Source organism: Bombina bombina, chromosome 9 (assembly GCF_027579735.1).
Source record: "Bombina bombina isolate aBomBom1 chromosome 9, aBomBom1.pri, whole genome shotgun sequence".
In the NCBI taxonomy this organism is placed as follows: domain Eukaryota; kingdom Metazoa; phylum Chordata; class Amphibia; order Anura; family Bombinatoridae; genus Bombina; species Bombina bombina.
Window position 1 is genome coordinate 142,893,624 of NC_069507.1, and position 26,276 is coordinate 142,919,899.

The following is a 26,276-nucleotide window of genomic DNA, read 5'->3' on the forward strand; positions in this document are numbered from 1 at the left end:
TCAGACGCTGACGATGCCTTATCTATTTTACCCTCACATCAATCGGAATTGGCTGTGAGGGAAGGGCTGTCTGAGGGTGAAATTTCAGACTCAGGAAAAATTTCTCAACAGGCAGAACCTGATCTAGTGGCATTTAAGTTTAAGCTAGAACATCTCCGCGCTTTGCTTAAGGAGGTATTAGCTACTCTGGATGACTGTGATTCCATGGTAGTACCAGAGAAGTTGTGCAAATTGGACAAATTTTTAGAGGTCCCAGTGCACGACGACGCTTTTCCAATACCTAAGAGGGTAGCGAACATAGTGGAAAAGGAGTGGGAGAAGCCAGGTGTACCCTTTGCCCCACCTCCTATATTTAAGAAAATGTTTCCCATAGTAGACCCTAGAAGGGACGCATGGCAAACGGTCCCGAAGGTTGAGGGAGCTGTTTCAACACTAGCGAAGCACACAACTATTCCTATAGAGGACAGCTGCGCTTTCAAAGATCCTATGGATAAAAAATTGGAAGGATTGCTTAAAAAGATTTTTGTTCAGCAAGGGTTCATCCTTCAACCAGCTACGTGTGTTATTACTGTCACTTCAGCGGCGTCCTTTTGGTTCGAAGAACTAGAAAGGTCGCTCCAGAAAGAGACTTCCTATGAAGAAGTCATGGACAGAATTCACGCATTAAAGTTAGCTAATTCCTTTATATTGGATGCCGCCTTTCAAATAACGAAATTGGCGTCGAAAAACTCAGGTTTTGCTATAGTAGCGCGGAGGGCGCTTTGGCTAAAATCCTGGTCGGCAGATGTGTCGTCCAAGACTAAGTTACTGAATATTCCTTTCAAGGGTAAGATCCTTTTTGGGCCGGAATTGAAGGAAATTATTTCAGACATCACTGGGGGTAAGGGCCATGCCCTCCCACAGGATAGGCCTTTTAAGGCTAAGAACAAGTCTAATTTTCGTTCCTTTCGCAATTTCAGGAATGGACCGGCTAATAACTCCACTGCCCCTAGACAAGAAGGTAACGCGGCCCAGCCCAAACCCGCTTGGAAGCCCATGCAAGGCTGGAACAAGGGTAAACAAACCAAGAAACCTGCTTCTGCTACCAAGACAGCATGAAGGGGTAGCCCCCGATCCGGGACCGGATCTGGTAGGGGGCAGACTATCTCTCTTCGCTCAGGCTTGGGCAAGAGATGTTCTGGATCCCTGGGCACTAGAGATAGTTTCCAAGGGATACCTGTTAGAATTCAAGGGACTTCCTCCAAAGGGAAGGTTCCACCTGTCTCGCTTATCTTCAGACCAGATAAAGAAACAGGCATTCTTACATTGTGTAAGAGACCTATCAAAGATGGGAGTGATAAACCCAGTCCCCTCCGGGGAACAAGGTCTAGGGTTTTACTCAAACCTGTTTGTGGTTCCCAAAAAAGAGGGAACTTTCAGGCCAATTCTGGATTTAAAGATATTTAACAAGTTCCTCAGAGTTCCATCCTTCAAGATGGAAACCATTCGGACAATCTTACCAACAATCCAGCAGGGTCAATTTTTGACTACCGTGGATCTGAAGGATGCGTATCTGCATATCCCAATCCACAAATCTCATCATCAGTTCCTGAGGTTCGCCTTTCTGGACAAACATTACCAGTTTGTGGCTCTTCCATTCGGTTTAGCCACCGCTCCCAGAATTTTCACAAAGGTTCTAGGGTCCCTTCTAGCGGTCCTAAGACCGAGGGGCATCGCTGTAGCACCTTATCTAGACGACATCCTAATCCAAGCGTCGTCTCTTTCCAAAGCGAGCGCTCATACAGACATTGTGTTGGCTTTTCTCAGATCTCACGGGTGGAAGGTGAACATAGAAAAAAGTTCACTGTCACCGTCCACAAGGGTTCCTTTTCTGGGAACAATAATAGATTCTGTGGAAATGAAGATCTTTCTCACAGACGTCAGAAAGACAAAGCTTCTAAAAGCTTGTCGAGTTCTTCACTCTATTCCTCAACCCTCCATAGCTCAATGCATGGAAGTAATAGGACTAATGGTCGCAGCAATGGATGTGGTTCCTTTTGCTCGAATTCATCTAAGACCATTACAGCTGTGCATGCTCAATCAGTGGAATGGGGACTATACAGACTTGTCTCCCCCAAATTCAAGTAGACCAGGTAACCAGGGACTCACTTCTCTGGTGGTTGACCCAGGATCACCTGTCTCAGGGAATGAGTTTCCGCAGACCGGAGTGGGTCATCGTCACGACCGACGCCAGCCTCTTGGGGTGGGGCGCGGTCTGGGACTCTCTGAAAGCTCAGGGCCTATGGTCGCGGGAAGAGTCGCTTCTCCCGATAAACATTTTGGAACTAAGAGCTATATTCAATGCGCTCCTGGCTTGGCCTCAGCTAGCGGAAGCCAGGTTCATAAGTTTTCAGTCGGACAACATAACGACTGTTGCGTACATCAATCATCAGGGGGGAACAAAGAGTTCCCTAGCGATGAAGGAAGTAACCAAGATAATCCAATGGGCAGAGAATCATTCCTGCCATCTATCTGCTATTCACATCCCAGGAGTAGACAACTGGGAGGCGGACTATTTGAGTCGTCAGACTTTCCATCCGGGGGAGTGGGAACTCCATCCAGAGGTCTTTGCTCAGTTAACCCAATTATGGGGCATTCCAGACATGGATCTAATGGCGTCCCGTCAGAACTTCAAGATTCCTTGCTACGGGTCCAGATCCAGGGATCCCAAGGCGACTCTAGTGGATGCATTAGTGGCGCCTTGGTCGTTCAACCTAGCATATGTGTTTCCACCGTTTCCTCTCCTCCCCAGGCTCATAGCCAGGATCAAACAGGAGAAGGCCTCGGTGATTCTGATAGCTCCTGCGTGGCCACGCAGGACTTGGTATGCAGACCTGGTGAATATGTCATCGGCTCCACCATGGAAGCTACCTTTGAGACAGGACCTTCTAGTACAAGGTCCATTCGAACATCCCAATCTAGTTTCTCTGCAGCTGACTGCTTGGAAATTGAACGCTTGATTTTATCCAAGCGTGGGTTTTCAAATTCTGTGATTGATACTCTGGTCCAAGCCAGAAAACCTGTGACTAGAAGGATTTACCATAAAATATGGAAAAAATATATCTGTTGGTGTGAATCCAAAGGATTCTCCTGGAGTAAGATTAAAATTCCAAAGATTCTCTCCTTTCTCCAAGAAGGTTTGGATAAAGGATTGTCAGCTAGTTCTCTAAAAGGACAGATTTCTGCATTATCCGTCTTGTTGCACAAACGACTGGCAGCTTTGCCAGATGTACAAGCTTTTGTTCAGGCTTTGGTTAGAATCAAGCCTGTTTACAGACCCATGACTCCTCCTTTGAGTCTAAATTTAGTTCTTTCAGTTCTTCAAGGGGTTCCGTTTGAACCTTTACATTCCATAGATATTAAGTTACTATCTTGGAAAGTTCTGTTTTTTGGTTGCTATTTCTTCTGCTAGAAGAGTTTCTGAATTATCTGCTTTACAGTGTGATCCACCCTATCTGGTGTTCCATTCAGATAAGGCTGTTTTGCGTACTAAGCCTGGTTTTCTTCCAAAAGTTGTTTCCAACGAGAACATTAACCAGGAAATAGTTGTTCCTTCTTTGTGTCCAAATCCAGTTTCAAAGAAGGAACGTTTATTACACAATTTAGATGTTGTTCGTGCTTTAAAGTTCTATTTAGAAGCAACAAAAGATTTTAGACAAACCTCATCCTTGTTTGTCGTTTACTCTGGTAAGAGGAGAGGTCAAAAAGCTACTGCTACCTCTCTCTCTTTCTGGCTGAAAAGCATTATCCGCTTGGCTTATGAGACTGCCGGACGGCAGCCTCCTGACCGTATCACAGCTCACTCTACTAGGGCTGTGGCTTCCACATGGGCCTATAAGAACGAGGCTTCTGTTGACCAGATATGTAAGGCAGCGACTTGGTCTTCTCTGCACACTTTTGCCAAATTCTACAAATTTGATATTTTTGCTTCTTCGGAGGCTGTTTTTGGGAGAAAGGTTTTGCAAGCCGTGGTGCCTTCTGTTTAGGTAACCTGATTTGCTCCCTCCCTTCATCCGTGTCCTAAAGCTTTGGTGATGGTTCCCACAAGTAATGGATGACGCCGTGGACCGGACACACCAATGTTGGAGAAAACAGAATTTATGCTTACCTGATAAATTACTTTCTCCAACGGTGTGTCCGGTCCACGGCCCGCCCTGGCTTTTTTAATCAGGTTGAAAAATTTTTTCTTTATACACTACAGTCACCACGGCACCCTATAGTTTCTCCTTTTTCTCCTAACCGTCGGTCGAATGACTGGGGGGCGGAGCCAGAGGGGGAGCTATATGGACAGCTCTTGCTGTGTGCTCTCCTTGCCTTTCCCTGTGGGGGAGAACATTTCCCACAAGTAATGGATGACGCCGTGGACCGGACACACCGTTGGAGAAAGTAATTTATCAGGTAAGCATAAATTCTGTTTTTTTTTTCTTTCATGATTCAGATAGAGCATTCAGTTTTTAACAACTTTCTAGTTTACTGTTAATTTTTTTCATTCTCTTGGTATCTTTATTTGAAAAGCAGGAATGTAAAGCTTAGGAGCCGGCGCATTTTTGGTTCAGAACCAGGGTAGCGCTTGCTAATTAGTGGCTGCATATCATTAATAAATCATTAATTTATTTTGTATGTAGGTTTTTTTACAATTTAGTACTTAAAGAGACATGAATGTCAAAATGCAACTTTCATTGATCATTCAAATCAGACTTTTAAAGTTGTTTCTAAAACAAATTGTACATCTTTCTCTCTATGGGCTTGATTCTCTAAAGATGCTGTGCCAGTATTACAAGGCATCTCATAGATTATTTTAAAGGCAATTTTTTTTTCCTTTGGGAATTGTGCATCTCATTAACCCCTTAAGGACCACAGCACTTTTCCATTTTGTGACCGTTTGGGACCAAAGCTATTTTTACATTTTTGCAGTGTTTGTGCTTAGCTGTAATTTTCCTCTTACTCATTTACTGTACCCACATATATTATATACCGTTTTTCTCGCCATTAAATGGACTTTCCAAAGATACCATTATCATATCCTATAATTTGCTATAAAAAAAATATAAAATATGAGGAAAAAATGGAAAAAAACACACTTTTTCTAACTTAAACCCACAAAATCTATTACACATCTACAACCACCAAAAAACACCCATGCTAAATAGTTTCTAAATTTTATCCTGGGTTTAGAAATACCCAATGTTTACATGTTCTTTGCTTTTTTTGCAAGTTATAGGGCAATAAGTACAAGTAGCACTTTACTATTTCCAAACCACTTTTTTTTTTCAAAATTAGCGCTAGTTACATTGGAACACTGATATCTTTCAGGAATCCCTGAATATCCCTTGACATGTATATATATTTTTTAGAAGACATCCCAAAGTATTGATCTAGGCTGATTTTGTTATATTTCATGCCACCATTTCACCGCCAAATGCGATCAAATAAAAAAAATTGTTCACTTTTTCACAAATTATTTCACAAATTTTAGGTTTCTCACTGAAATTATTTACAAACAGCTTGTGCAATTATGGCACAAATGGTTGTAAATGCTTCTCTGGGATCCCCTTTGTTCAGAAATAGCAGACTTATATGGTTTGGCATTGCTTTTTGGTAATTAGAAGGCAGCTAAACGCCGCTGCGCCCCACATGTGTATTATGCCCAGCAGTGAATGGGGTTAATTAGGGAGCTTGTAGGGTTAATTCTAGCTTTAGTGTAGTGTAGCAGACAACCCAAAGTATTGATCTAGGCCCATTTTGTTATATTTCATGCCACCATTTCACCAAGTTCACTTTTTTACAAACTTTAGGTTTCTTACTGAAATTATTTACAAACAGCTTGTGCAATTATGGCACAAATTGTTGTAAATGCTTCTCTGGGATCCCCTTTGTTCAGAAATAGCAGACATATATGGCTTTGGCGTTGCTTTTTGGCAATTAGAAGGCTGCTAAATGCTGCTGCGCACCACACTTGTATTATGCCCAGCAGTGAAGTGGTTAATTAGGTAGCTTGTAGGGAGCTTGCAGGGTTAAATTTAGCTTTAGTGTAGAGATCAGCCTCCCATCTGAAACATCCCACCCCCTGATCCCTCCAAAAAAGCTCTCTTCCCTCCCCCAACTCACAATTGTCCCTGCCATCTTAAGTACTGGCAGAAAGTCTGCCAGTACTAAAATAAAAGTTTTTTTTTTTTATTATTTAAAAAAAACAACAAAACAATCTATACTGCTGTGTAGGATCCCCCCTTAGCCCCCAACCTCCCTGATCCCCCCCCCCAAACATCTCTCTAACCCTCCCCCTCTACCTTATAGTGTGCCAGTACCATGTTTGTCACAAATAATATATATATTTTTTTTCTGTAGTGTAGCTGCCCCCCCTCAATAGTCAACCCCCACCCCTCCCCGATCACTTAGATAACCCCCCTCACTCCTCTTTGCCACCTTACCCTTAGCTACAAACACATTGTCCCATAGTGTAGCTTCCCACCCACTCCCGCCCCTTGCAGGCACGCGCCCCCGCACGTGATCCCGCCCCCCTGCGATGACCTCCTCGCATTGATGGCCGCCTACCCGCCTCCCACATTGGCTCCCCCCACCAACGATCATGGCCATAGATATCCAATGCAGAGAGGGCCACAGAGTGGCTCTCTCTGCATCGGATGGCTAAAAAATGTTATTGCAGGATGCCTCAATATCGAGGCATCACTGCAATAACATGAAAGTGGCTGGAAGCGATCAGGATCGCTTCCACCGCTTTCAAACACCAAAGACGAACAGGGTACGTCCTTGGCCGTTAAGAAAAAAAAATTGTAGGACGTACCCTGTACGTCGTTGGTCCTTATGGAGTTAAAGGGATATGAAACAATTTTAAAGAACATTCCAATTTACTTCTATTATTTAATTTGCTTCATTCTTCAGATATCCTTTGTTGAAGAAATAGCAAAGCACATGGGTGAGCCAATCACAAAAGGCATCTATGTGCAGCCACCAATCAGCAGCTACTGAGCCTATTTTTTCAACAAATGAAACCAAGACAATGAAGCAAATTAGATAATAGAAGTAAATTGGAAAGTTGTTTAACATTGTTTAAAATGGCATGCGCTTTCTAAATCATGAAAGAAAAAAAATTGGGTTTCATGTACCAAAATGTGCCTAGATCAATACTTTGGGTTGTCTTCTAAAAAATATATATATACATTGTCAAGGGATATTCAGGGATTCCTGACAGATATCAGTGTTCCAATGTAACTTTCGCTAATTAGAAAGTTATTTAAAACTGCGGGCTTTATCTGAATCATGTAAGAAAAAAAATGGATTTCATATCCCTTTAATTGCTGATATATAATATGGGGTATATATACAGTTTTATGATATACTATATACCAAGTTGTACTGTTAATTTAGTTTATTCCTGGGAAACTACATACATTTAAATACATTATGTAATCATTGCTTGATATAAGTGACTAAAATGGTGTTAATGATCATACAGTCTCTTGATGAAAAAGGCAGTGAAGAAAAAGGTATTTGCTTATAAATTTTTGTATTGTGTAAAATTTCATATTAAATCAACCAAGATTTAAATGTATTTATTTTTAAGTACAAATATGCTCAGAGCTGCCTAGCAGAGGGGTTGACATTCCTTTATAAAGAGGTTTAGTTTTATCTAATAAGATAAAATCAATATAGGTGATTTCTTTCCGTTTGGTGCCTTAACAATCTGAAACTTCACCACTAGAGGGAGATGCAAGCTTGTGACCTGCTAGAATTCCAGAAGATGAACTATTTACTCAAAAATTGTCTTTCATGCATATGAAAGAGCAGATGATATTAAGCAAACATGTTTTTTTTACCTGAAAAATATGAAGGGCTATTTCAATTTACATTGAAGCTAATCCAGCATGATCAGTTTTGTATTTCCTACTTAAACTTATTGGCTGATTGATACAGTGCAATGCAACAATAAATTAAGGGTAAAGCATGCAAATAAAAGTCACATTATGTCACTTTAGCATCATATGACCTCATACTCATTAATTAATGTACTAGATCACTTTAAAAGCATACAACATGATGCAGAAATTTCACATGTGAAAACCTTTCATGGATAGCTATTCTGATTATTCATCAGAATGAGGTTGTTTTCTGGTTATTATATAGTATAAGCTGTTAAGTTCAACCATTTACAAGGGAGTAAATGTCAAAAAAAACTCCACCATTAATGAGGTTGAGTCAGTGGGCTCCATTTATGGAGCTGTGGATACAGTTTAGGAGCTCTTGTGGACTGATTCATCTGGAATGACTGACAAGCCTTGCTCGAGCAAAAGCAGGGGAAGAGGCTGCACAATCACTTACTTGGGCAATGTTACTTGTGGAGCACCAAATGTTGGCATATAGTTTGCTACAGGGGTCAAGCCCTACAAAAAAAGTCTGGGAGCTCACTAAGACTTCCATGCCCTCACAATTAATATTGTTTCATATACAGACAAACGCACTTACACACACACACACACTGTATTTGTATGTATATAATCTATACACTTTAGTTAATGAAAGCAAACTAAAACAAATGAAGTGTTGAATTGTTGCCCTTAGGCCTGAGACTCCTCTTCTGTCACAGAGTCTCACCCACTTAAGGTGCAACAGTCCTATTTCTGTGTTACAAACAATACAGGTTGATCACACAGCAGGACTGCTAACAGGGTTGCATTTAGTGTATTGTAGGAAGTGTTACTGCCCATTACTAGAGGATCTCACTATCCATCTAACCAGACTATTCTACAGCTCCTCCCACTGACAGCAGCAGTGTTTCTGAAGTGTTTATGTTCTCTTTCCAGGGGGAAATAGTGCAGGAACTCTGTTCCCATGCGTTCCCACTCGACTTGACCCCTGGTTTGCTAGCTGGGAACCTTATCCCCTCTGTTTGTTAAATGGAGCCCAATAAATAATTTGTGAAGCCCAGCGCTCAACAAACCCAGATGCCAGAGAGCCACTGGAGCCTTAACATTAGGCCATAACACCCTGGTTTAAGTCGACAAAACACTCATGGGACCCCCATTCTTCCCCGCTGGTTCTACTAGCCACACCTAAAATGTGACCCCCATTCTTCCCCGCCGGTGCCACTAGCCACACCTAAAATGTCACCCCTATTCTTCCCCTGCCGGTGCCACTAGCCACACCTAAAATGTAGCTTGTTGTGGCTAGATCCTTTCCAGGCTGTGAAATACAAACCCAGGTCTTACCAGGTCCCTGACTGTACTAACCTGTAGCTTTGAAACATTTACATTCGTTTAACGAAAACAAATGAAAATGTTCGATTTTCGTTTCATTTTAAATTAAACAAAAACCAAATAGTGCTGATAATGAATATTCGAGGAAACGAATGTCATTGAATATGAAAATTTCATCCGAAATGAAGTTTTCTTCCCTGCACATCTTTAAAAAAATAATATATATATATATATATATATATATATAGAGAGAGAGAGAGAGAGATACATAGATAGATAGATAGATACATAAATAGATACATAAATAGATAGATAGATAGATACATAAATAGATAGATAGATAGATACATAAATAGATAGATTGATAGATACATAAATAGATAGATAGATAGATAGATATTTATTTATTATGACACTAAGTTTCTGGCTTCTAAATTTATGGGCTAGCTCCTAGATTTTGAATACATTTGTCAAGCTCTGGTCTAGCACATTTACAAATCTACAAATCAGGAGACTTAGTTTACTAATGAACTCACTCAATGGATTCTGGGTAATGGCTTACAAGTGAGATTCAAAATAACTCACCTATGGAGGCACTTCAAGTTAAGGCAGAGCTAGGCAAAGGAAGAGTGGATCTTGGCAGAGAGTGGGCAAATCAGTAAAACCTACAGGTGTGAAATGCTCAGGGAATGAGCAATATACTGTACTTCCATTAGCAAAAATGCTTCTAGCAAAAGCTATTACTGATTTTTTGTGGCATACGCACATATCCTGTGCTGGTCTGAGAGAGAGAGCTGAAGATGCTGTGTATTGCTTCTGTAAAGATGTCATTTGTGTCATACAAGCCACCACTGACTCTCTGAGAAGGTTTGATGTTTGAATACTGGTGCACGTGCCCTCACAGGATATGTGTGTATGCCACACAAAAAAGAGTAATAACTTTTATTAGAAGCATTTTTGCTAATGGAAGTATATTGCAAAAATGCTTCTTATTTCACAATGAAATTCACCTATGCATTTTGACCTTTCTAGCCCTTTAAATTTGTTAAAAATACTCAAACATTCAAAATATGATCAAAATTTGGCAAAGATCCACAGAAATATTCAAAATGCAATCAGAGTCTAAATGCAGTAAAGCACAAAATACAAAGTAAAGCTGGCCAATGTTTTCATTCTAGGGAATCACTAGCATAGAATAATAGTAACGGGACCTGTAATGAATGTTAACCACATATGATGAATACTTTCAGCTGCAGTTCCTCATTTCACCACAAGATGGTGCCATGTGTTTGTAGTTTAAAGGGACACTGAACCGAATTTTTTTCTTTCATGATTCAGATAGAGCATGAAATTTTAAGCAACTTTCCAATTAACTACTATTATCAAATTTTCTTTATTCTCTTGGTATCTTTATTTGAAATGCAAGAATCTAAGTTTAGATGTCAGCCCATATTTGGTGAACAACGTGGGTTGTCCTTGCTGATTGGTGGATAAATTCATCTACCAATAAAAAACTGCTGTCCAGAGTCTGAACCAAGAAAAAAGCTTAGATGCCTTCTTTTTCAAATAAAGATAGCAAAAGAACAAAGACAAATTGATAATAGGAGTAAATTAGAAAGTTGCTTAAAATTGCATGTTCTATCTAAATCACGAAAGAAAAAAATTGGGTTCAGTTTCCCATTAAAATGTGGTATTTTCCTGTTTGTAAATGCTAGATCGGTTTCTATCATCAATTCATTGAATGTTAAAGTAAAAACATGTATGTTTACTTGTTATATAACAAACAATGATATGCAGTATAAAAATATAGAATAGACTAATTGTAGCTACTTTAATCTTATCCCAGGTTATTTTTTATTGTGGCAAGATTTACAGCAGTGTTATTCAACCAAGGTTTGGGAAAAGAGAATAAGGGCTGGAATTGATAAGTGTCAGAGACTACTATTACAAAAGTTTAAAAAAATGTATTTCAAAATGCTAAAAAAAATTTCAAGCTGAAAATATTTTTTTCACACATTGTACCTTTTTTATAATTTACTTGTTCAGTAAAATACAATTTAGGGTTTCCCTTGACTATAAAAATGAGTTAGATTTCATGAGTATTACATTGAGGCTTGCAGCTGTAACCAAACTTCTTTCATGATCTGGATAGAACATAACATTTTAAACATCTTCATTTTACTTATATTATCAAATTTGCTTCATTCTCTTGTTATCCTTTACTGAAGTAACAGCATTGCACTACTGGCAGCTAGCTGAACACATCTAGTTAGCCAATCACGAAAGATAAATGTGTGCACCAATCAGCAGCTAGCTTCCACTAGTGTAGGATATGTGCATATTCTCTTTCAACAAGGAATACCAAAAGAACAAAGCACATTTGAAAATAGAAGTTAATTTAAAAGTGTCTTAAAACTACATGTTCTATCTAAATCATGCAAGTTTAATTTGAATTCCCTATCCTTTTAAGAGCTAAATAATGATTTAATTTTTTTAAAAAATGACAACTTTATAATACATTTTACAGATCCTAAAGGGACATTAAACATCAAAAATGTTTTATTGTTTAACCCCTTAACGACCGAGGACGTGCAGGGTACGTCCTCAAAAAAAAGGCAGTTAATGCCTGAGAACGTACCCTGCACGTCCTCGGTTTGGAAAGCAGCTGGAAGCGATCCTGCTCGCTTCCAGCTGCTTTCCGGTTATTGCAGTGATGCCTCGATATGGAGGCATCCTGCAATAACTTTTTTAAGCCATCCGGTGCAGAGAGAGCCACTCTGTGGCCCTCTCTGCACCGGAGATCGGTGGTTCCCTGCGTTGGTGGGTGGGAGCCGGACCAGGAGGCGGGTGGCGGCCATCGATGGCCCTGGTTATGTGCAGGGGGGGCGGGATCGTGGGCGGGGATGAGCGGGGGCGCGCACGGACGCGCGCGCGTGCACGGGAGGGCGGGGGCGGGCGCGTGCATGGGGAGGGAGCGGGTGGGAACCGCTACACTACAGAAAATGTGTTAATAAAAATGTTTAAATGCCTTAATATTTTTTAAAAAAAAAAAAGATCAGCAAGGTGGTGGGGGTTTGTCTGTGTGGGGGGGGAAGCTACACTACAGAAAAAAGCCAAATAAATATAAAAAAAGCCCTTTTTTTTTGCAAACTGGGTACTGGAAGACAGCTGCCAGTACCCAAGATGGCCCCCAATGAGGCAGAGGGGATGGTCAGAGAGCGGTTTTGGGGGGGATCAGGGAGGTTGGGGGCTAAGGGGGGGATCCTACACCCTAGCATATGTAAATATGCTAAAAAATTTTTTATTTTTTTTAAAAAAAACCTTTTATTTTAGTACTGGCAGACTTTCTGCCAGTACTTAAGATGGCGGGGACAATTGTGGGGTGGGGGAGGGAAGAGAGCTGTTTGGGAGGGATCAGGGGGTGGGATGTGTCAGGTGGGAGGCTGATCTCTACACTAAAGCTAAAATTAATCCTGCAAGCTCCCTACAAACTCCCTAATTAACCCCTTCACTGCTAGCCAGAATACACGTGTGAGGCGCAGCAGGATTTAGCGGCCTTCTAATTACCAGAAAGCAACGCCAAAGTCATATATGTCTGCTATTTCTGAACAAAGGGGATCCCAGACAAGTATTTACAACCATTTGTGCCATAATTGCACAAGCTGTTTGTAAATTATTTCAGTGAGAAACCTAAAATTGTGAAAAATTTAACTTTTTTTTCAATTTGATCGCATTTGGCGGTGAAATGGTGGCATGAAATATACCAAAATGTGCCTAGATCAATACTTGGGGTTGTCTACTATACTACACTAAAGCTAAAATTAACCCTACAAGCTCCCTAAAAGCTCCCTAATTAACCCCTTAACTGCTGGGCATAATACACTTGTGGTGCGCAGTGGCATTTAGCGGCCTTCTAATTACCAAAAAGCAATGCCAAAGCCATATATGTCTGCTATTTCTGAACAAAGGGGATCCCAGAGAAGAATTTACAACCATTTATGCCATAATTGCACAAGTTGTTTGTAAATAATTTCAGTGAGAAACCAAAAGTTTGTGAAAAAATTTGTGAAAAAGTGAACGATTTTTTGTATTTGATCGCATTTGGCGGTGAAATGGTGGTATGAAATATACCAAAATTGTCCTAGATCAATACTTTGGGATGTCTACTAAAAAAAAATATATACATGTCAAGGGATATTCAGGGATTCCTGAAAGATATTAGTGTTCTAATGTAACTAGCGCTAATTTTGGAAAAAAGTGGTTTGGAAAAGTGCTACTTGTATTTATGGCCCTATAACTTGCAAAAAAAGCAAAGAACATGTAAACATTGGGTATTTCTAAACTCAGGACAAAATTTTGAAACTATTTAGCATGGGTGTTTTTTGGTGGTTGTAGATATGTAACAGATTTTGGGGGTCAAAGTTAGAAAAAGTGTGTTTTTTTCAATTTTTCCTCATATTTTATATTTTTTTTATAGTAAATTATAAGATATGATGAAAATAATGGTATCTTTAGAAAGTCCATTTAGTGGCGAGAAAAACGGTATATAATATGTGTGGGTACAGTAAATGAGTAAGAGGAAAATTACAGCTAAACACAAACACCGCAAAAATGTAAAAATAGCCTTGGTCCCAAACGGACAGAAAATGGAAAAGTGCTGTGGTCATTAAGGGGTTAAAAAGATAGATTATCCCTTTATTTACCATTCCACAGTTTTGCATAATCAACACTGTTATATTAATATAATTTTACCTCTGTGGTAACCTTGTATCTAAACCTCTGCAAACTGACCCCTTATCTCAGATCTTTTGACAGACTGACATTCAGGCAATTGGTTCTGACTCTTAAATAGCTCCACGGGTGTGAGCACCATGCTTTCTATATGGTACTCATGAACTAATGCTCTCTAGCTGTAAAAAAACTGTCATATGCATTCAGCTAAGAGGGGGTCTTCAAGGGCTTAGAAATTAGCATATGACCTAACTAGCTTTAGCTTTCAACAAAGAATACCAAGAGAACAAAGAAATTTTGATGATAAAAGTAAATTGGAAAGTTGTTTAAAATTGTATGCCCTATGTGAATCATTAAAATTGAATTTAGACTTTACTGTCCCCCTTGAACAAACCCCCCAGGTGAAGGAAAAAAAGATAATGAAGATGGGGGAATCTACAGAGCATTTTATATATGTTTGATGCAGTGACTCCACACTCTGAGGGGATTTATGATCATACATCGGGCTTTACCCACAGCCACTTGGGTAATGTCCGTTTTACCCAGGTAATCCTAGGATTACCCAATATCTGACTTTACCCATAACATATATACAGTACATATATATATATATATATATATATATATATATATATATATATATATATATACTGTATATATATATAAACGCACACACACATATTGGAGCCCTTCCCAGTCAAACACCATGTCATATACCATATTCCTTTTAATTTTTTAAATTAATATTAAAATTACATTTTTTTACATTTAAAAGTATATATATATACAGTATATATATATATATATAATGGAAACACTTAATTTTAATTTGTTTTGTATGTGTTTTTTAACCCTTACACTTCAGGTCTCAAGCTTTCTCTCAAGCAAAAACTATAACTTTCAACTTGTAATATCAGTGCTATTTAGTCCGGTTGCAATAACCATTGAAACTATAGCATGAACTACAGCGATTTTGGCCAGGCTTACCCATCTCTTGTAAATCTGATTTACAATGGAGTTAATATCAAGTTGCCTTTTTAATGTTTGCGCGGTTCAGCGATATTGCTTATCGTATCCCACGCTAGCATTAGCACATCACTTGTAATCTAGCCCTAAATATATTTTTTGCACCTCCCTCTGATTATGGCTACCACCATTTTTGAATCTAGGTTTCACTGCCTGTGTATGAAGGAGAGTTGCTGCACATGTGCAAACACGTCAGTGAAAGCTAGATTTCAATATGGCAGCACTCATGACTAGGAGGAGGCAGGGAATAACCTCAGTATAATGTTTATAACATGTATTTAGTTTTAATGTCTTTTTAATAAGCAAAAGTTAACCCAAGTTTGATCAACTTCTGCTGACTTTTTCTAGCCATTAAGGGATAGTTTACAAGTAAAGCGTTATTTACAGTGTTAATTTCGTCGACTAAAACTAGACTAAAATGACTATAAAACGAAAGAAATTCTGATGGCTAAAATACGACTAAAACTAAAATGACATTTTAGTCAAAAACTAAATCAAAATTTGCTGACAAAAACATTTTATGCAAGTTGTTATAATCAATCCATATCCAATTACTGCTCTTTTGTAAAATTTACGAAACTTAATTTTATTAAATTTTAAGATAGACATGTTATATACCACAACAGTTAAATCTGTTAAATCTGTTATATCTGTATTGCATGTTCAAACCTTAATACCATAAATAAAAACAGGTTAATAAACCTTTACTCCAGGAGTATATAATGAGTTTGGAAGTTCTAGAGCAGTGCTAATATCGTTGCCAAAACTTTTTCGAATCTGTGAACAAACAATTGATTCTTCCTATAGAAATAAGCATAACCCACAAGTATGGGTTTAAGTTATGCTGTGCCTGGGCTAGCTGCAGAAACTTTTTGTTGTGTTAAGTTACTTGATTCTTGTTTTAATTATTAACAGAGAACTGTTAAAGGTTTTATATTGGGTAATATGTTCAATTTAGCCAATACAGATTACAGTTTTGTTTTTTTATATTTTAAAGTTGCACTTCTGTTTGTTTATGAAACTTGGTTTTATTTAATTTTAAGTTTAATAAAGATGTTAAATATCACAACGGCTAAATCTGTGTCTGTATTGCATGTTTAAACCTTAATACCATAAATATTTACAGGTGTTATGTTTACTCCTGGAGAATATAATCAGTTTGCAAATTATAGAGAAATGCTTAAATAATGCATTACACTTTAACTAAACCCCTTAGATTTTAGTTGACTAAAATCTACTGGAGATTCAGTCGACTAAAACTAGACTAAAACTAAAACAATTCAGATGACTAAAAGACGACTAAAACTAAAATGGCATTTTAGTCAAAAGACTAAAACTAAGACTAAATTGAAATTTGCCGTCAAAATTAACACTGGTTATTTATCGCTCCCACTCACGCGTTAACTCCCCTAAAAGTAAGCTTTTTGCACGTATTAGAAGTTGAAAGTAAAAAGTTTTTGCACGAGCGCTAACCCGACACGCGCAAAAAACGTCCATAGACTTGAATGGAGCGCAAAAAGTGGAAAAACACCCAAGTCCCACAAACCCAATTGCATTTTTTTAAGTTCCCTAACCGACATGAAATATTAATATTTCACATTCTAAAGTACATATATCTATATGTATGTATATCTATGTTAAAGCCATTTGCAGCTTTTTTTCCTTACACCTGAGACGTCATATCTTTGAGCCCTTAAAACTTTTTATTGCAATTTTTTAAAAATCATTTTTATTAGATAGTGCTAATATGAGTGTAACTGTACTTTTAAATACAATTTTAATGCATTTTGTACAACCTTTTTGTCTTGCGTAAGTTAACCAGAGCTCTGAAGTCAATCTATCCCGACACACATTAAATTGAATTGCGCTCAGATGAACGCATTTACTTTTAACCTTTAATATGCACGCTATTTCCAATGCATGCAAAGAGCTGCGATAACCCCCTTTTTGCTCACGTGCAACAGTTAGTGCGCCACTCATAATCTAGCTCTCGGTTTGCTAGACAGTTGACTTTTACAGAATAGACCACACTGTTGAACTTATAATTGGGAACAGCAATGCCTTTTAACTCCTGAGTAGCACACAGCATGCTAGCCAATCAGGAGTGACTTATACACAGTCACCAATAAACATTTGTGTTCTGTTTAAAGGGACACTGAACCCAATTTTTCTAATTTACTCCTATTATCATTTTTTCTTCGTTCTCTTGCTATCTTTTTTTGGTTTAGACCCTGGACAGCACTTGTTTATTGGTGGGTGAATGTTTCCACCAATCAGCAAGAACAACCCAGGTTGTTCACTAAAAATGGGCCAGCATCTAAAGTTACATTCTTGCATTTCAAATAAAGATACCAAGAGAATGAAGAAAGTTTGATAATAGGAGTACATTAGAAAGTTGCTTAAAATTGCATGCTCTATCTGAATCACAAAATAAAAAATGTGGGTTCAGTGTCCCTTTAAGGAACAGCACATAATCAACTATACTCTACTAGGTAGATTAAAAAAGATATGCTACATATTTTCTTAAGAATTTTTGGTTAAAATTTATGTTAATAGACTTGAAGCCATCTGAATTTTTCATGCTCATTCAAAAACAAATGCCAAAGAATATGGTTCCTTTAATTCAAGTGAATGAATGCATATTGCTTGATATTCACGAGTAGAGAAAATATTTTATTGAAAAGATACAATAAATATTTGTATCTTTTCTTGTAAACGACATGAAACTTTGTATCTTGTCATTTAGCCAGAGTTGTTTTAAATGTTTATAAATGTATCCAAGAGGTTGATTTTATGTATTTATGTCATCATATGGTGTCTAATGTAGCCACAGCCAATGAGAAGGTTACACAGGTAGATTAACTTCCTCATTGGACGTGATGCAGAGAGGAGACTCTCACAGACCTCAAAGCATCTCCCACAACACAATACACAGGGGGAGCATTGTATTGTACGAGAATTAGAGCATTTCATTTTGCATTATAATACAGGAATCGTTTAAACTAATATACAGTTTCTCTGTTCTCATTGGAGGAATATGTTGGGTTCAGTGTGATGGTAGAGCTCTCAATCAAGTAAAGTGGGGAATGTCTGTTAACATAATGTGGATTTAGTGCATAATGCAGAAGTTACAAAGAATCACTATGGGATGCAAACAGCGATCACCTGAACAGTCCGATGCACAAACATGGAGCCGGCACTATGGAGAGTGGGCGGGTACACCCCCCCCTAGGAGGGCCAATGAACAGGCTGCTACGTCGGGCGGAACTGCCACACATGCCCCAAACAGCATACAGAGCAATAGATAATCTTCAAAATAGTAGCGCTCTGAACCAGGTATACAAAACCTCCAAAGTTCTTTCACCCAAAATTAGGTAAAGTAAACGATGCTCATCAAGCGAAGGTAACGATAAAAAATCCAAACTTTATTTCTTTAATCCAAGTGATAAAACAGTAAAAACATCTTATGGAAAAAGCCAGCAGTGACTATTCCATCAGGTCACTGAACAAATCCTCGCGCAGACGTGTTTTCGTACGCACTTGTTCACTGCTTACCTGAGGATGTTCAGGTACCTTTTAAGGCTGTTCAATTAATCAATTACAAATCTTTGAGACCTGATTGGTTGCCAACACCATACTCGTCACACCTAAACGTAGTAGTGTTGAGTTCCGACATGAGTACATTGCAAAGTGAATTGGTGTAAAAATAAATAAGATGTAATATCTTTATATATAACTTAGGACATGACCTCCAACTTAAAAACGTCAATCAAGTAAAGTGGGGAATATCTGTTAACATAATGTGGATCTAGTGCATAATGCAGAAGTTACATATAATGAAAATCCATTGTTTGTTATCTTACATAATCACAATTATAGCAGAAAAAATAGTAAAATGTATGCAATATATAAATGGTCATTGTGTTTTGCATCTTTACAGCTCTGTGTATGATGACCAGCCAAATGCACACCAAAGGTTTATGGAGAAGTTAGATACCCGGATTAAAAATCATGACAAGGAAATAGAGAAAATGTGTAATTTCCATCATCAAGGCTTTGTGGATGCAATAAATGAACTTCTTAAAGTAAGGGCAGATGCTGAAAAACTAAAGGTAAGGATGTCATTTCAATAAATCAATTACTGATGTAAGTTGAGATTGTAGTAGGAATACTATGAACCTGTGGAGTGCTATAGATGTAAAGGTTGTGCTTTTCCTGTTGTACGAGGTATAAGATCAGCCAATAGAGCAATCCCTGATGCCAAAATCCAGACTAAAGCTGTAGGTCTATACAGATAGCTGCATTTAAATGAGCCTTGAATGAAATTTAGTCAATAGACTCTTGGATTCTCAAGTACAGTTTGGGACAATTAGTCGATCAGTCTCTCGTCATCACTTGTGAAGGTTTTCAATCAATTTCAAATATACGTAGCAAAGGAATTAAGTTAAACTAAGTTAATGGGACATTGCATTAATGTTCTATAATGCATTAAAAAATATAGAAAGATATATTTATTTATGTATGTATGTATATATGTATGTATGTATGTATGTGTATATATATATATATATATATATATATATATATATATATATATATATATATATAGTGATATGTAGCAAAGTGCACTCCAGATTTTACTCCATAACAGCCTTGGGTGCTATATCAAAAAATTGCAATAACATCGAAACATGAAGCACTCCAAAGGTCTTTTATCCTGATTACCTTTATTAGTGAACGTTTTCGTGCATAAAATAGCCCGTCCTCAGACTTGGTAACCTTGTAAGTCTGAGGACGGGCTATTTTATGCCCGAAAACGTTCACTAATAAAGGTGATCAGGATAAAAGACCTTTGGAGTGCTTCATGTTTCGATGTTTTATATATATATATATATATATATATATATATATATATATATATATATATATATATATATATATATATATGTAGATTTATCAAGAAGGGGATGCTGCAATCTACTCCCGAAGTTTCAGGTCCGCCTGAAACTTAAGTTAAGAAGCAGCTCCTTTACTCATCTGCCACCTCTGAGGTGGCGGAAAGCAATCATCCTGATTGGATACAATGGGGATGATTGTCACCCCCTGTTAGCAGCCGATTGGGCGCAAATGTACAGGGGGCAACATTGCACAAGCATTTCACTAGAAATGGTTGTGTATTGTTAAATGCCGACAGCGCAAGCTACAGCGGATCATGTCTGTCCGACATATGATAAATATTCCCCATAGTCTCAAAGATAAATATATATGTGTGTGTGTGTGTGTGTATATATATATATATATATATATATATATAAAATAAATCTTGAACCATTGTTGTGAGTAATGTAATTTTCTAAAATAAATTAGTTTAATTGGATTTAATATATAAATCCAGACTGCGTCGTTTTGTAACTTTTGACATTTATTTAATCTGAACCACACTTTCTGACATATTATTTGATTATCTTAGACATATTAAAGGGATATGAAACCCAATTTTTTTTCTTTTATGATTCAGATATAGCATGCAATTTAAAATAACTTTCTAATTTTCGTGTATTATCAAATTTGCTTTGTTCTCTTGGTGACCTTTGTTAAAGAGAATACCTAGGTAGGTTTAGTAAAAGCAATACAATTCTGGAAGCCAGCTGATTCTTTTGTCATTTGCTCACTAGATGTGTTCAGCTAGCTCCCAGTAGTACCTTGCTGCTTCTAAGCCTCTTCAATAAAGAGAGAATGAAATATACATTTTTAAGCAAATTTCAAACTTATTTAAAATTGCTCAATCTGAATCATGAATGCTTAAAGGGACAGTAAAAACCTTCACCTAGATTTCGAGTTTTGCGTTCCGGTATAAATGCTTGCGTTACAGCATATACTGACACGTTCCGTTCCGCAATCTGAGACCAGGACCGTCTTTAACACAGGGCAAAAGGGGCAGCTGCCCTGGGCCCAGTCTCTGTTGAGGGGCCCAAGAGTCCTAAAAAAAAAAAAAAAAAAAAATTTTTTTTATGGTTCATACCAGACTGCTGATGTGACATGGGGAACACACACATTCAGTCCTAATACTGTCACAGTCAAAAGTACTCTGCTTATATATAACTGTGCCAGACCGTGCCGGTGTCATGTGACATGCCAAGCTAGTGCCATGTGCTGTTTTAGATGTGCACTGTGCAGCACTGAATGCAAAGCCCTAACTAAGCATCCAGCCATTTCCCACTGCATCAGAAAAGGTCCTACTGGGGTTACCACTGTTACCAGGTAACTGCTCTGGTGGTGGGGATTGTTTCTGGGTAGGGCTGACTGTGGGCACATGCAGCAGAAAGCTGGAGCGGCAGGCACATGAGGATTTGAGCATCTGTGCAGCTGCATACACTGCTCTCTTCAGTCTTGAGGCTGTGTGACTAATCTCACACTGTATCCATGCAGCCTTGGACAGACAGCATCCAGTCTACTGGTCCCCTTAGCCCTGCTCTTTCTGCTGTGGCCCTAAGATCAACTAACTGAAGTTTGTTAGGGGAATAGTGCTTTGTAGAAAGGTGTCAGTGGGAAGAATAAGTGAGTGCACACACGCCCCTCCCCATGCAGCATTGTCTAGTTCATGGTGAGAGGGAACTTGTTCTTAGCAAAGAAGCGACATGTGCTGGTTTGGCTGATGTATAGCGTCTTGCTGATACTTCACACATTAATGTAAGGTTTATTTTTATAGTTTTTATTTTCTCTGTCTCAGATTTTACAGCTTCCCATAGTAGTTCTGCTGTTCCAGTCAGTAAACTTATACTGCACCGCCATGCTTCCTCCTAAGTCTTTACCTTGCTTTGTTCCTGTTGGCTGCCCTAAATCTCTTTAACCAGCTAACCTCACACCAGAATCACATTCAAAAGAATATTAAATGAATCCACAGTGGAGGAATTTATATATTTATTTACTTATTAGTACTGCTTAGGTCCAGTTTCACATATTGCATTTTTTTTTTAAATGATTAGCCCAGCAGTGGATGATCCACCGCTGGGCTAATAATAATAAAAAAAATTGATTTAGTTGTTTTTTGGGATGTTGGGGTGGAGAGCAAAATTGCATGGGGTGGGGGGGGGCCCCAAGAAAATTTTTGCCCAGGGTCCAATCAATATTAAAGATGGCCCTGTCTGAGACCAGTAGTTATGAGTTTTGCGCCACAAAACCGTTACACAAAACTCATAACTAAACTGTTACAAAGTACACTAACACCCATAAACTACCTATTAACCCTTATTCCGCCGCCCTCCCGCATTGCAAACACTATATTAAACTTATTAACCCCTAATCTGCCGCCCCCAACATAGTCGCCACTAATAAAATGTATTAACCCCTATTCTGCCGCTCCACGACATCGCCGCCACTATAATAAAGTTATTAACCCCTATTCCCCCACACCCTAACATCGACCACACTATAAAAAAAGATATTAACTAGATACAAATATAAGGTGGCGCAAAGAAAATTGCTGATTCCAGTTGCACACAATATATATATAATATATATAAATAAATATATATATAAGTATATGTGGAAGTCCCTATTTATCAATATTTGTGATAGTTCTTAAATATATGATTCCTAGTGTTTTCACAACTTCTATATTTTATATAGGTGGTGTTGATAAAGGGGATAAGTATATATGTATACTTATCCCCTTCTTAGTATTTCCACTCTCTATCACTCTATCTTAAATTCATCTGTTTAAATCCTACTAATTATATATGTGTGTACCTTCTTGACCCCTTTTTTTGTTCCAATTTTGTGTTCTATTTAAGATAGTGTGATAAAGAGAGTGGAAATACTAAGGGTATAAGTACAGTATACATATATACTTATCCACTTTATCAACACCACCTATATAAAATATAGAAGTTGTGAAAACACTAGGAATCATATATTTAAGAACTATCACAAATAGGGACTTCCACATATACTTTATATATATATATATATATATATATATATATATATATATATATATATTGTGTGCAACTGGAATCAGCAATTTTCTTTGCACCACCTTATATTTGTATCTAGTTCTATAAACACATGGGAAAAGTTTATTAAAGGTGAGCAAGATTCCACTCATTGACTAGGACAGATAATAAATCCTCTTTAACCCTTATTCTGAAAAAAGATATTAACCCCTATAACGCGGCTCCGCGCCACCGTGATGAAGATAGAAAATGCTGCCTGGATGAAGATAAAAGACGCCACCTGGATGGATGAAGACCTCGCCGCCTGGATGAATACCTCGCCGCCTGGATGTCTGGACTTCAAAAGCTTTAAGTGGATGTGTAGTGAAGTGGTGGTTAGTGTTAGGTTTTTTTAAAACTTTTTTTTTGGGTGTTTTTTTTTTTTTAGAATAGGGTTTTGGCTATATTAAAAGAGCTAAATGCCCTTTTCAGGGCACTGAAAAAGTGCTGAATGCCCTTTTAAGGGCAATGCCCATACAAATGCCCTTTTCAGGGCAATGGGTAGCTTAGGTTTTTGTTAGAGTTAGGTTTTTTATTTAGGGGATTGGTTGGGTGGTGGGTTTTACTGTTGGGGGGGTCTTTGTATTTTTTTACAGGGAAAAGAGCTGATTTCTTTAGGGCAATGCCCTACAAAAGGCCCCTTTAAGGGCTATTGGTAGTTTATTGTAGGCTAGGGGTTTTTTTTATCCTGAGGGGCTTTTTTTATAGGGCTATTAGATTAGGTGTAAATGTTTTTTTTTTTTTATAATTTCGTTTGTTATTTTTCGTAATTTAGTGTTTGTTATTTTTTGTAATTTAGTGTTAGTTATTTTTTGTAATTGTAGATTATTTTTTTCTAGTAGTGTTAGGTTTTTTTAATGTGTAATTTAGTTTATTTAATTTGTAGTTATTTTAATTTTAGTATAATAGTAATGTTAGTTTAATATATAGTTTAAACGTAGGTTTTTTTCATTTCCCAGTTAAGTTTTTATTTATTTTAAGATAGGGATCTTGTCATTTTAATTTAAAGTTAGGGGGTTGCTAGGTGTAGGGGTTAATAATTTAATTTAGTTTTTTGTGATGTGTGGGGCTGGCAGTTTATGGGTTAATAGGTTTATTTAGTGGCGGTGATGTGGGAGGCCAGAGGTTTATGGGTTAATCACTTTATTTAGTGGCGGCGATGTCGGGGAGCGGCGGAATAGGAGTTAATATATTTATTATACTGTGGGCGATGTTGGGGTGCAGGGGAATAGGGGTTAATAACTAATGATGTCGCGAACAGTTCCCAGCGATCTTAGCTTGTTCACGTTCGCCGCGGCCGGCGAACATATGCGATGTTCGATCCGCCCCCTATTCGTCATCATTGAGGAAACTTTGACCCTGTATCTCACAGTCTGCAGACACATTTGAGCCAATCAGCAGCAGACACTCCCTCCGAGACCCTCCCAGCTCCTGGGCAGCAGCCATTTTAGATTCATTACGATCCTGCATTCTTAGTGAGAGGAGGGTTAGTGCTGCTGCTGGTGATTTTATAGGGAAATTGATAGCTAGGCTAGTGTATTCAGTGTCCACTACAGTCCTGAAGGACTGATCTAATCTCTGCTGTAAGGACAGCACCCCAAAAAGCCCTTTTTAGGGCTAGAACTTCAGTCTTTTCTTTTTTTTTTTTTGTAATCTAATTTCATTTGCCTGCCTGTCAGCCTGTGTGTGAGGCTCACAGCATATACTGTGCCTACTTGCTCACTGCCACCACTCATATCTAGTGTAACATTAGTGTAAATTTTAAAAAAAAAACTTTTACATCAGTTTGCTAGTGTAATCTAATTTTATTTTCCATCATGCCTGTGTGTCAGGCCCACAGCATATACTGTGATTAATTGCTCTGTGTCACCACTGATATCTGGTGTAACATTAGTGTAAATAAAAAAACTTTTACATCATTTTGCTAGTGTAATCTAATTTCATTTTCCATCATGCCTGTGTGTCAGGCCCACAGCATATACTGTGATTAATTGCTCTGTGTCACCACTGATATCTGGTGTAACATTAGTGTAAATTTTAAAAAAAAACTTTTACATCACTTTGCTAGTGTAATCAAATTTCATTTTCCATCATGCCTGTGTGTGAGGCTCACAGCATATACTGTGATTAATTGCTCTGTGCCACCACTCATATCTGGTGTAACATTAGTATAAATTTAAAAAGAAAAACTTTTACATCAGTTTGCTAGTGTAATCTAATTGCATTTTCCATCAGGCCTGTGTGTCAGGCCCACAGCATATACTGTGATTAATTGCTCTGTGCCACCACTGATATCTGGTGTAACATTAGTGTAAATTAAAAAAAAAAAACTTTTACATCAGTTTGCTAGTGTAATCTAATTTCATTTTCCATCAGGCCTGTGTGCAGTGGCGGATCCAGATTTTTTTGTGGCGGCGGACAGAAAATAATGAGTGCTTATAGAACAGACTATTTTATTTAACTTATCGTACAGCTCTAACCTTATTTAACAACAGTCCCATTTGTCTTTCCAAATTATGGATTTAAAAAATTAGAAACAGTTGACATTTAACCACATATAACTTTATTATTTAACAGTTTTGTAGACTTTTTTATCAGGAGTTTGTATACTGATTATAGAACAGAATATTCAAATAAAATAGTCTGTTCTATAAGCACTCATTATTTTCTGCCCGCCGCCACAAAAAATATATAGATTCAATCAAATCAAATAATAAAAGCAGGGTCATAATCTTAAATAAAATGTTCCAGACGAATGCCCAAATAAACAGTATTGCATAATTGCTGTTACTTGGCAGTCTGGACACTACAGTATAGAGTGATAACAGAGAATATAGAATATAAGCAAAAAACAGACAGCGCTATATAGCACCATATATAAATAAATCAGAATCACACAATCTATACTTAAATCTATAAAATATATAAGTAATTAGTAAGTTGAATGAGGACGTCAGAAACGTCACCATTACACAATGTAGCAGCCTATCATACTATGCCTTAAGTTTCTTAAACTAAATAGTGTATTATTATTTTCCATTAACTAATACTTGTATTCTTTTCTTTTCACTTGCTATTATTTTTGCACATTAAATATAATTTCCATGTTTCTGATATTTTTTTTATCCATCATGAATATTCCTCCTCTCTCACTGTACAGTTCCCTAATTATGGGGTTGCATCTGTAACTAATTCATTACCAGTACGATGTTGCCATTTATTTGTATGAATTCTTATTTAAATGGGTTTATTTAAATACTTTAATTTAAAAGCA

General features: G+C 37.7%; 1 protein-coding gene across 2 annotated transcripts in view; it reads left to right on the forward strand.

Annotated features, from left to right (window-relative positions):
• The window catches only part of EXOC6 (exocyst complex component 6), a 796,835-nt gene that overhangs the window by 180,046 nt on the left and 590,513 nt on the right, over positions 1-26,276 (forward strand). For both annotated transcript variants that reach the window (XM_053692417.1, XM_053692418.1), the window contains exon 2: positions 18,949-19,120. In XM_053692417.1, coding sequence (XP_053548392.1) covers positions 18,949-19,120 — 172 coding nt within the window. The remainder of the gene's footprint in view (positions 1-18,948; positions 19,121-26,276) is intronic.